Consider the following 12,984-nt stretch of genomic DNA (forward strand, 5'->3'; position numbering starts at 1 on the left):
GAGAACCTACAGGGGCCACAAAACTTGTGAAAAACGTGAAAGGCCCTCTCAAGAGTGTTTCGTTTGTCCACTCTGGGCTACTGTAGAGAAACATGGCGGTGCAACATTGCGGGCTCTATAGAAGAGGACCCACTTCATATGTACTATTAATGGGCTCATTCAAATAATTACACACTCAACTTCTTAAAAAACGTACAACTTCATAAGCATAAGCATAAGCAATCCACCTAAAACATGACACCAGGATGCCTGGGGATTTTCATCCATCCTGGATGTGGTTCAAAGTACATTTATTTTACCTTCATAAATCCTTCACTCTTGAGTTTGTGCAAGTTGTTGGCAGCACTATGGAGGCGTTTCCTCTGGGAGTTGAGAACAGAGTCCGCAACCTGCCACCAAGTTCTAACGTTGAGCAGTAAGGCCAGGCCCACCACACTGGCCATGGCTATTAGCACTGCATTCACTGTCAGGTTCCCAGGGTCCACCTGAGGACAGAGTTATTATTATTATCAGTATTATTATTATTATTTTGTGTCAGGAGTTCACAGGGAAAGCCCCCATCCCCCGGAGTCACATTTGTCCACATATGAAGTCTCATTACCCTCTTTCATCTTTCCCACTATCTAAATAAAACAACTAGAAAGAAAAATAATTAAGACACTATGCTAGTTATGGGAAGCTTGCATCAGTAAGAACACGTTTTATTAATACAAATAAACAAAACACAACACTTAAAAGTCTTTATGTAATAACTTAACATGATATATTAATTACATTAATATATTATGATTTCTATAAAATGTGTGTGTTCTGGCTGTTGGAGATAGTTGGATTGAGATACCTGTCTAAGTAAACATCATAAACACTTTTCATAGCTTCAACCCACCTTAAAGATAGCCAGCAGGGCCATACCAGTGATCAGGCAGCCCAGCGTCAAGGCAAACAGGACGAAAGAGGGAACACAACATGTTTTCTTCCACTTCTTACCTAGAGTATGGGAGGCAGAGGGTAATGTGAGGGAGATGTAAAAATGAGCTAAACAGTTTTTTTCTATTAGGCTTTCTGCTCATTAACAACATCCTTAACAGCCTTATATCGCATTGATGCATGTAAACATATAAGAAATATAATTAAGAGGCCTACTTAGCTGCTATTGAACAAGAATACGTTTTACTCATTTCACTGTCATCATAAAAACATGTCAAAACAGTACTTATACTCGTACCAGCTCAATACCACTATCAAATATTCACATTTATTAGACGTTGCCCAATAATTATGTAAGATGGCATCTCAATAACAGATCTAAGTGTTACTGTATGTGCTGGCTGAAATGTCGTTACATGACTGACAACTAAAGCCAAGGATAGTGAAGTCACCTTGAATCTCATCATTCTTGAAAACCCTGAACAGCCTGGTGGCCATGAAGCCAAACTCCCTCTCACAGGCATCTGAGAGCGTGGCAATCATCTCTGCCATAGACGTCTCCCCTCCAACGCTGGATAGACGATTATAATCCGTGAACAAGAACCTGTGTGAAATGTGGGAAAGAGAGAAAGAGTCAGGAAACCGATGCTTTCTCACACTCAGATACACAACCTGTAGATGGGACTACATACTTCACATTGAACCTGGAGAACTTTTTTATTTCTGTATGTGCATTATTGTCACCTAACGGGCAGTGCACGGGTGGTTTGCTCGGGAAGTTCAGGGGGGTTGACAAACATCAGTTTGAGCAGGAGCTCCAGGTAGCCAACTTGACGGGCCAGACGGGTGCTGATGACCCATGCCCAGTTCCAGCTCTCCCTCTCACGCCGGCTTCCAAAGTACACCAACACTGGAAAAAGGAGAGGAGGTGGTCAACTGCTTAGAAAGCTAAAAAGAATTCATTCATACCATCCTGTTATTTTCAGCTCTTTGATCGTATGTTTAAGTTCTCTTCTTAAACATTAAAAGGTTATTTTCTTAAAAGTCAGCAACAGTTTCAGTTGAGAAGCCTGAATCATCATCATTGGTTTTGGTTGTATAATGGCTCCCTCTAGTGAGCCATGCAGGTTCAAGAATCTTGTAGAAAAGATTCACTTTTTTTTGCTAACCTTTTTCAATATTTGTTTTCTTAATAGTCTGAGGATGATTTTAGGCGCCACTGCTCTGTCTTAGGTTTGATACCGAGGGTCACCTGATAGGCAAATGAGTACAGGAAATGTTCACTCATATCTCATTGATATTTGTTTTTAATTTTTCTGATGTATGTTTTTAACTTAAAAAACTAAACTATATCAACACACACAGACACACATAATTATTTGAAGGTCCTGACACTCTTTTACAACGTACTACAAAAATATGGCATACTGAAATTCACAAGGCCTCTTGCTTTGGTCGTTATAATTTTTGGAAGTGCTGATCAGAAATATTTCAAAAAAGGTGCAAAATATGACATTTAGCCGTACTATATGTTGCACTAGAGCATCAGCATATCAGACCAAAACAAATGTGCGCGTTGTTTATTCAGTATAGTCCGAAAAAATAGGAAGAAAGCTGCACCTGAACACTCAGACCAAACTGTCAAAACCACTATGTCGAAAACAGGCACTGGGAGCACAGGGAGGGACTCAAATACACTAACATGGACGCTCATCCAGACCAGCGATCAACCCAAAAAACAGAAAGACTCAGATTACATCACAAACAGAGGGTGTGAAACTTCATTCTTCATTCAGATTGAGCCTGTTGCTAAACTAGACCGTCACTCTGAACATCTTGTGGAGCAGGTCAAACAAGAGCAGAGTCTTCCGCAAGTCATCTGTTAAAAATGATTTGTCACAAGTCTGTCTACATTCTTACCAAAGAAGATGTAGAGCAAGGCGAGGAGGCTGAGGGAAACGGCGATAGCCAGCTTGGGATCAACAGTAAAGCCCAGGACCACAGCCACTGAGCCGCACAGCAGCAGAGTGAGGAAGACCACCAGCCAGGAGAACTGGAACAATGGCTCTATCTGCTGGCCCGCAAATGTTTTCATCTCATCTGATGGACAGGAGGGAAGAGGGAGGAAAGGAGAAAAAAATCTGATATTTCAAGCCTCGAATTGTATTTAACATCGTAACTTTGACTTAGAAAAGGATTGAATAAACTGAGGGAAATAAGTGTTCGAAAAGCAAAGTTCCACAATTCTGTACTTTTCCTCCTTGTATAGGAGACGTTTCTAAAGCTGTGGGGTTACTCACCCTCCAGCTTCTTAAGAAGGAAAGATTTGCCGCTGCCCCACTGAGCGTACAGACCAACACAGATGGGTGGCTGCATGGTGGGCTCGCTCAGGATGTCTGCGAGAGCACTGCTATACAGGTCATAACCCAACATGTCCCCATCTGACTCAGAGGGGGAAAGATGCTCTGAAAGAGAGAGGGGTGAGATGAGAGAAGAGGAAAAAGATTAAGTACTTAAAGTAGTAACATATTTTCTGATTGCTGAACAACAAGTCTATGAGCTACACTCTGAATGAGAAATTGGGTCCTACTGGCTCCAAATATCTGTGTGAGGATGCTTTTCTGGTGGGTACAGTCTATGTTGTACGGTGTCTCTCCAGCCTTGTTAGGGCGGTACAGCAGGCGGCCATCTTTAGGGTTCCTCAACAGCAGCTCGGCTAGCTTTCGGCTCCTCCCTCTGATGGCAATGTGTAGCGGAGTGTCACCTTTCTATGTGGAAAAACAACAACACAGAAATGACTAGTCGCTGTTCATTAACAAACTGAAAAATTACATTTTAGAATTAATAATATCATTCTCCCACTGATCTAAAAGATAAAGATATTGGTCACAGTTCAAAATAAAATAGAGTGTGCTGATAATGATCTGGCAACTGTAATTACTAATTAGGCCATATTACATAATAGGTGTAGATGACGGCTGAAATTACAATCAATCGTCTAAAATGTTCTGTGGATTAAAAAAGGACTGACATTTTTTTACTTATGAATGGGGATCACGAATATCTGAAATGTCTTGCTTGCACCAGAATTTTGGTGCATTATCACCACTTCAGCTCTGCTGCTGAAAACAAACCCTCAAACTGCAGAAATCATACAAAGCTACTGAGTTATCATGGTGAGAGTTTTCTGTATAGACATGTTATTTGAAAGTGATTTACCTTGTCCACAGCAGACACTCTGGCCCCTTTATCCAGCAGCAGCTCCACTATCTCTATGTTCCTCATTTTTGTGGCTTTGATAAGTGGGGTCTCGCCCTCCTACAATACAAACATACACAACATATCATCATTTCTAATCTTACATTTATTGGACCTTTATATTTACAATTAATTATCATGGCACAAGTGAAAAAAGCAGAGAACTACCTACATACAAGTGTCTGCATTTTTGGTCAACAGTAATTTTATGTATTTTTCAGAAACAGCAGTAAAACAGCAGAGGCCCAAATTTCTGTTGTTGACATTTTAATGTAATTATTATTTATGTAATATATTAATACATATTTTTTAAATGTATGAGATACATAACTGAGAAAAATTATACTTTAGAAGTACTTAAGAAGAAATTCAAATGACTGGTTTCATACCTTGGTGCAGCTCTCAGTATCAGGGTTACACTGCAGGATGTCCCTCACCATGGTAGCATTACCTTTCTCCACAGCCCAGTAGAGGGCAGTCTTTCCATCCTGATGTGGAAAGGCAACAACAAGGCAAATACAATCTGAGCTTTATCTTTGAAAAAATAAACTGTTCCAGAAATACAAAAAGGTATATGGACAAATGTTGAAATAACACAGCTGTGAATGTAGGATATTTTTTTGTTTGATTGTGTTAAAGCAATATCTGTGTAAATGTTACCCATAGATTAAAGTTCACATTACCAAAAATAAACAGTATTGAGTTGCAGTGCAACAGTGAATAATAAACATAAGAAGGCCTCCTGCTGGCTTTTAAACATCAATAACACAGCAAAGATAGTGGGAGAGGAGCTCCTACCTGGCCCCTGACGTCAATATCAGCATATTTGTTTAGCAGAGCTCGGACTATCTCCACATGACCTCCTCTCACTGCTCCAATCAGCATTGTCTCCCCAGTCTGGAGGAGACAACAAAAGAGAGGCAGAAGGGAAAACAGGGGGAGATGGGTACTGTGTTTAATTCACATTGTATTTCATATCAACCTCTTTACAGCATCCTGTTAGTGTCAAACAGCAGGCTGCCAATGCTGCGGCGGGGAGGCCTCACCCTGTCTGGAACATTGACATAAGTGCCAGCATCCAGGAGGTCCTGTACAATCTCTGTGTGTCCCTCCTTGGCAGCGATGGCCAGGGCTGTGTTGCCATCCTTGTCTGTCATGTTGACGTTCGGGTTCCTCTTCAGCAGCTCCTTGACAACTTTTGTGTAGCCACCTTTCACCGCCACGATCAGAGCTGTCATTGAGTTCTGAAACGATAAAGAAAGAAGACATTTAAATTTGCACATTTGAAGCTCCATAACATTTCAATATTCAAGATGTCATTCTCCACTTGCCTGGGTGTTTTTCAATAATTTTAGATAATTTCAGCAGTTCTAGAAGACACTACAATCTTAATTACAACTTATTATTGACATCTCATTTAACAAGCCCAATAACTCATGTTGTTTTAGGCACTAGAGTCTCTTAATCACATATAAAGTAATTGCTCTGCGACATTAGCTACAACAGTTTCATCTGATTATTGATGCTACATATCAAACTATCACATTATTCAGTCTGTGTCAGCACAGATGTAACATGACTCGAAGGAGCACAGATGCACTGCATCATAGATGCAATCAATTATTTAATATTGCAGTTTACTAACGCGCTGGTGGTGCTTGGCAGCATTAAATCTTGATTGTGTGAAAACTAAACTGGCGAGAACAGGCAGCTTCACGTGTCATGGCACCCACAATGAACCAAGAACCCAATTTGACTTGCTGATCTGTTAAGCTACCTGTTCAGACTGCCAAATAAAATATTTAACTGTTTAGGAAACACTGCCAAATATAATAAAAGTCAAATGATAGTGGGTACACCGCCTTATAGAGGACATATGAGTTTTCACAACATACTTTTTATCATGTGTATCAACACTAAAATTAACAATTTTCTATGTTTATCCAAACAAACTTTCAAAATGCATTTCTAAACTTTTCCAGAAATATATTGGAACCCTGAAAATAACACCAACAAATATAATCTAGATTGTGACCACGCTTCTCAATACTGTTTTATTATTTTATTGATAAAAGCATTTTAAATACCATTGTTTTGACTATGATTAACATTTCCAAAACAATCTACAGGCCATGTAACAGCAACAGAGCATGTGCAGTGTGTAAAAAGGCCACATCATAATAGTGTGTAATAGCGGTAGATATCGATTGACTGTAACCATTCACAGGATATCTATAATCAACTTACTGCTCCTTCCTGGTCCACATCAGCTCCATTGGCTAGAAGGTGAATCACACTTTCATAGTGACCTTTTCTGGATGCCCAGATCAGAGGGGTGGTTCCATACTGCAAAGAAAGGGCATAATGAAAGAGGGAATGAAACATGAGAGGAAACAACAAAGGGACACAAATGATTCTAAAAGAGGGATTACAGATAAAGGAAGAGGGTAGAGGGACATGAAGGATTGGAGGGTGCATGTGGACCACAACATTCAAAACTTTTAAGCTTACTTCATCTTTAATGAACATCTGTCAGTATGTGTTTACCTTATCTGAGCAGTTGACCTTGGCGCCGTGCTGCAGCAGGAGATGGACAATCTCAGCGTGGCCTCGTCCTGCCGCCCAGATAATGGGGTAGACGCTGTACTGTTGGGACAGCAGAGAGCGGGGGTGAAGTCATGCTGACAATAACTAATGATCAGTGTCAGGACTGCCGTTGAACTAATACTTTGAGCCACTTCACATGGCAGAAACAGCAGATCATGGGGTAGGTATTGAATAGTGCAGGTGAAGCACAGGGTTGTGGCTGTGTTCACATCTTTGTTACTCTGAAGTTGTTTACTGATATTTGAAACTAGTGCTTGTATTACAGCTAAAACATTGATATATATTTAAATGAAGCAATCAGAATAAAAGACATCATGTGAGCACTTTGTTTAAAAGAAACAGACCCATTCAGAGACTTGATTTAGTTTGAAAAGAGTGGAATAAACCTTTTCTGATCAACAAATGAAAATGTGCTGTATACAAACCTATTATTTGTTTAATTTTCAATACAAAAAATAAGGACTATCAGATATCAATGATAGTATCATTAAGGGGGAAGAAAAAGAAATACAGTGTGTCCAGTCTTAGTACCTGGCCAGTGATATTAGGGTTAGCTCCTTTTTCCATGAGCATCTGCGCCACATCTGTACGACCTTTGTAGGCGGCCCACATGAGAGCAGTCCAGCCTCCCTACATAGAAAACACACACAAAACATAACGGATTTATAGAAGAAAAAAAAAAAGCAGACAAAGATTAGACGGGAAAAGAAAGGGCCCACGTCACTTCAAAAATGCTATGTAGATATAACCATAAATATAGCTTTATTCCAATTTATTTAAGAGCAACAACAGTTTCAGTCACTCCAGAACAGATGAAATCTTATCAGATTTTTGTGGTAGGAAAATGTGCTATTTACAGCTGGTGTGACATACTTTCCAGTGCGTGAACAATATCACACTGTGGTTTATTATAATCCCACTGTGATGACTAGCTGTGATCTGTCCTGTTCAGTTTCGACTCACCCCACACCACAATGACTCAGCTGATGTCCTGATTCACTTCCATAAATTCATAAAGGCTAAGAACTCAAAATCAACACAACACGTCTACATACATGATAAAATACTGAAGGGAATACAAGTGTATAATAAATGAGTGCCAATATAGAACATTTATAATCCTTTTCACTACTTAATGATGGTTAGCGCTCCTTAGGAATGCATTTGTAGCATTTCTGGCTGCTGGGAAATGCACATTGCCTTTCTCGAGCTGGGGCGTCTACATCACAAAAATATCCATCACGTTCAGCCTCAGATAATAAACACATGTATCTCATTTACATATTGCCAATAGTCAACTCATAAATATACAGAACAGCTGCTACTTTACGCTTGCAGACGACTGTCTGTCTCTGACAGGTCTGCCTCTGATGAGCAAATCACATCACTGCCCCATGTGGAGAAAACCAGAGCTCAGTAAATGGGATTACTACTAGAGAGGAGGAGAGAGGATACAATTGGTAATTTAATTTTATGTCCATTTCAAGACTAATGGATTCAACCAGCACTCTACTGAGGACAAAACATGTATGTACATGGAATCAAGACATCATAACTTTATTATTTTCTAAATTGTGTAAAGTCTCCAGCGTCAGCATAGAGCATGAGAACGAGCGGTTTTGGGTATATTTAAAGGATCAGCATGGTGTCCTGTTGTCTCTTGTTGTGTAGCAATCACTTCTTTTTCTTAAACATACTGTTGAGTCATTTTAGCACTGAGGATACATTACTATCACCAGTTTTTGCTCCACCCTGCAAACCAACTGTTTTACCTATTAGTATACTGTATATGTTACATTGATTATTGATTGATATGTTATTTAAAGTTATGTAACAATTCATTTTTCAGATATAAAGCAGACACAAAATGTTTTCAGAAGAACTTAAAATAAAACTCTCTGGGCTGAATCTTCCTCCTCACCACACCACTTTTTTTTTTGTCTGTCTAGAGATCCTCACCATGTCTCGGTGTTCCAGGTTGGCATTGTTTTCCAGCAGTTCCCTCACCACCTCGATGTGGCCCTCCTTAGCTGCTGAGATCAACGCCGTCCAGCAGTCCTGTGCACAGAAACAACCTGTTATCGTGAGAACTCTCATCATACTCCAATTCCAGTTCAAAGAGCGGCTGTTCGAGCTCCCAGTGGTACGGCTCGGGAACGGTCAAAGCACTGAACCTACCAGCTGGTCGTACCAGGTGCTCATGGGAACAGGGTACCAGGAGGGGACAGACAGAAGAGTCAAGAGAGTAGCGTGTGAGAGACAGGAGGGACTCTTTGCCTTTCTTCTTTGTCAAAAGTGAGCGTAAGTTTGAGCAAGCCGTGTGTAATAGCAGGTTATGTGTACGTGAGTTAATGTTAATGAGAGGTGTAGTGTGCGAACGTGCGTGCGTCTAAGCAAGTGGGCGTGTGCATGTGTGAGTGTTTGCGTGTGTGGGGGTTGGATTGTGAAGGTACAGGGTGTGTGCCAGCGAGTACATCCTGTCATTTACTGGTATGAGTGAAGGTAAAAGTATGGAATAAGTTGTCATTATGGCTCATAATAGCTGTGGACTAAGCCTGAGTGTGGCCAATTCAGCAAGATGGAACATCAGGGCCACTCGTTCAGCTACGTCACCTTTGTCAAATGGATACTGTGGTTTAAAATGACCGCATTGTTTTTCACCTGTGCCTGGATTCTCACGCTTTCTCCACAATTAAATCCATAAATCCACAACACCACATGCACTTGTGGGGATTGGGGTGTGTTCATGAGGGGCAGTTTTTAGACATATAAGTGAGCTTGCTTACAACATCGTCAAAGTTAACGTTGGCTCCTCTCCTGATGAGCTCTTGGACTATCTCCAGATTGCCCTGTTCTGCCGCCACCATCAGGGGAGTCTGTCCATTCTGAAACAAGCGGAGAGGGAAAAGAAAAACTGTGGTAAGGATTTTAAGACGTGCCAACCGTTAATTATGCAGTTAACCCTCTGAGAACTCATCAGAAAATTGACAGATGGTGATACTACTTGATTAGTGATTCTAAATGCTGCTGTATGATAAATGAACACTTTATACAACAATTACATTTGAACATTCTTGTGTTGGTTAATTTACATTATTTCTACAAGCCTGGACTTAAAGATCCCCTCCACACATGTTTTAAGACATATAAAAATACTGATTGTCCTTGTAGGGTCCACGACTTTAGACTCAGATTTTCTATAAGCAGAAAGAAACTTTCCACTTTCACACGCTGAAAGTGAAAACAGCTTTGTACCCTCAAACATTGCGCATACTTTACTTTGCACAGTGACGGTGAAACATTCAAGTGAAGGAGCAATAAGTAAAACACATTTTTCAGTGGAGGGGGACTGAGTGGCACTGTGGTGATAATCACATTCATGCCTATAAATAACCCTTTCAAAAGGGTTACAAATACACAGGTAAATAAATCCCCCAAAAATGGGAACTGTCATTTTTAGCAAATGTTACTCAAACAGGAATAAATAGTGTATTTGTTGGGGACTTTTTCAAGTGCAGATTAATAAATATATGGTGCTCTAAGGGGTATTTATTTTAATTAGTTAGACAATAACCTAACATGTACAGTGCATGTAAAGGTTAACACCTAGTGCTGGTTTTCCATATACCCCTCTAAACTTGAACTTAGTTTCTTTCAGAGTACATTAAATCATTGTTACGTTTTTCTATTGATAGTGCGAAACTGCGACAATGATTCAATCAGATCAGGAGTTCAGCTTAATGCATGTTTAATACGAGCTTGGTTCACGTCCACATGCATCAGGACACTGACAAAGATCTTCACAGAATACATCTGCTTATATCCTCTATGCATTGACTTTAAATTTAGTATAATGTCCATCTTGGGTAACATGGGGTATTCTCTGGTGGGACCCGAACGTTATTCTGATCATTATCAATCATTCTTTGACATGTTTGTTCAACATGCTGGAGCCATGGTTAAAAATACATCCTAACATCTATGAAATGCCAATAAAAAGAATTTAACTCCTTTAGAAATGTTCATGTTTTCTTGTTTTACAACGTTGTATCAAAGGGGATTTGACACTGATCGTCATTGAATAAGTGGGGAAAAAAGTTACTTGAACAATGAAACACTAAAACCTTTCAAGGGGAGTGAATACTTTCTAATGTGCAGCAACTCACTCATGGCCAATTTAAAGGAAAATATCAACTTTAAGAAGCCAAACATAGTGATTCATACTATTTTTGCCTCTCTGCAAATAGCTCATTGCTTCACACAACAGATTCTATTATCCCTTTTCCCACAAAAACACTTTGGCACATGGTCTTTAAAAGCCACACATTACTGCACACTCTTTCCTAAAATAAACATCCTGAGCCAACAGGAGGGTTGTTGTTGTTGTGACTTACGTCGCTCCTGCTGTCCACATCTTTGAACTTGTCCAAATGCGCTTTGATGGCAGCCAGGTTCTCCTCCTCCACGTAGCTGAACAGACTCTGGATGGCCAGAGAGGTCATCTTCAGGGAAGTGGTGGTATCCATGGCTGAATGCTAACTACCTGTACACCACTGCAGAGGGAGAGGGAGGCAGGTTAGCATTCACATTACGCAAAGGAAACCCATCTATCTTGACTGCATGGCAAAATGAGACAGAAACACTACCAAGAGACAAGAAGAGAAGTTAAAATTCATGCCAGGGAGAGGGTGTGGTGTCTTTGAAGCAATGCTACCTTTAAAAAAAAAGTACTTCACCTAACTCACACGAACAAACTCACTCATAAAAACTAAAATCAGAGTCCTTTTTTTTCCTTTTTTTTTTTTCTTTAAAGGTTATCGGAGCTGTAAACGTCCCAACATACAATCAGAAAAAGATGACGTACTATCTTTAAAAAACATATGCAAACCCTATTGAGGAAAAAAAGGAGGATAATGCACTGAACATGCTCATTACACAAGAGCTAATAAAAGGAGTTTAGTTCACTTAAGTTCACTTGAGCTTGCCCGCTCATGCTGAAAACATGAACTGAAATTTGTGCGCTCAGTATAATGAAGAGCAGAGAAACTGCACCAGGTCATCAAATACCACTGAAGACAAACAAAAGGCTTAAAAGTTTATCCTTTGAAGTAATGATGACTTGGACAATTGGTGCGCTCGACTGTGTGCTCCAATTATACCAAGACCAAAGTCAGTCCTGCCTTCCTCTTCCTCTTTTGCTTTAAATTGGACTTAATGAAACTTGTGTACCTAAAAAAAACAAAAAAGAAAAAGGGAAAAGTTCTGCACAAAAGTACAATAGGAGCATGCAGTTTTACTGAAAGTGCTTTATAATGAAGTAAAGTAGGAAGATCTGCATCTGACAAATCAATGCATACAGCCCACTTTGGGGAGATTATCTGTAATTAGGCTCCACCAGTCTGAAGACTTCTTTAAAAATCAGACATAGACTTAGCATGGTCCTCCTCTATTTATTTATTTAACCATTTTCCCCAAGATTTCTTTAATCACAGCACTTTCCAGGCAGTGTACTTTGGGTTCAACAGCAATCTAACTGCCTCCATTATTCAGACAAGATCCCCCAACCCCAGAATAATAATATAAAATGCTACTTCTCGTATCCACCTGAAACCAACAAACACTACTGCCTTTGCTGTAGTCGGGACTCAGCCATTCGATAAAAAACTCATTAATGATTCATCAAGTGGGGCTCTTCCATCATGTTCACCAGACTTAAGTCCGGTCACAGCGCCATTAAATTAAGCAGCTGCATTCATTGCCTGCAAGTTGCCTTGGCGATGGGGTTTCACACAAAGATTATCAAGCACGTTGCTCAATATTTCAACATAATCCTCTGGACAAGCAGCTCAGGCTCGGGTCAATAAACGCTCAAATGTCACATGCCTCTTCAGCTGTCAGCAGCACTAAGGCCCAAAACAGGCAAATCAGTCCAATCAGAGCAGCCAATCAATACATATCCTCATCTTTTTCTCTCTTTTTTTTGGTTGCTTATGTCAGACAATATTTCTTTCATTAAGGATCACCTGCCTCCTGTTCTCCCACGTCAGACAGTGTCCAGCTTAAGTGAAAAAAATCCTTTGTTTAGTGAAGGCAAAAGGAGCCTGTTGACACACCCTCTCCTGCTCCTTGTCTCTCAGTACAATGGGGGGATCAGAAAAATGAGGGATGATTAAAGCACACAAGAACCAATCA

General features: G+C 40.1%; 1 protein-coding gene across 2 annotated transcripts in view; it reads right to left on the minus strand.

The window, feature by feature from the left end:
* The window catches only part of kidins220a (kinase D-interacting substrate 220a), a 46,684-nt gene that overhangs the window by 31,096 nt on the left and 2,604 nt on the right, over positions 1-12,984 (minus strand). For both annotated transcript variants that reach the window (XM_062441023.1, XM_062441024.1), the window contains exons 2-18: positions 11,187-11,345; positions 9,579-9,677; positions 8,752-8,850; positions 7,324-7,422; positions 6,733-6,831; positions 6,433-6,531; positions 5,232-5,429; positions 4,984-5,082; positions 4,575-4,673; positions 4,147-4,245; positions 3,518-3,695; positions 3,228-3,392; positions 2,848-3,027; positions 1,672-1,837; positions 1,380-1,531; positions 887-987; positions 300-485 (exon numbers count right to left, since the gene is read on the minus strand). In XM_062441023.1, coding sequence (XP_062297007.1) covers positions 300-485; positions 887-987; positions 1,380-1,531; positions 1,672-1,837; positions 2,848-3,027; positions 3,228-3,392; positions 3,518-3,695; positions 4,147-4,245; positions 4,575-4,673; positions 4,984-5,082; positions 5,232-5,429; positions 6,433-6,531; positions 6,733-6,831; positions 7,324-7,422; positions 8,752-8,850; positions 9,579-9,677; positions 11,187-11,318 — 2,250 coding nt within the window. In that variant the 5' untranslated portion in view covers positions 11,319-11,345. The remainder of the gene's footprint in view (positions 1-299; positions 486-886; positions 988-1,379; positions 1,532-1,671; positions 1,838-2,847; positions 3,028-3,227; positions 3,393-3,517; positions 3,696-4,146; positions 4,246-4,574; positions 4,674-4,983; positions 5,083-5,231; positions 5,430-6,432; positions 6,532-6,732; positions 6,832-7,323; positions 7,423-8,751; positions 8,851-9,578; positions 9,678-11,186; positions 11,346-12,984) is intronic.

This window comes from Scomber scombrus, chromosome 19, assembly GCF_963691925.1.
Source record: "Scomber scombrus chromosome 19, fScoSco1.1, whole genome shotgun sequence".
Taxonomy (NCBI): domain Eukaryota; kingdom Metazoa; phylum Chordata; class Actinopteri; order Scombriformes; family Scombridae; genus Scomber; species Scomber scombrus.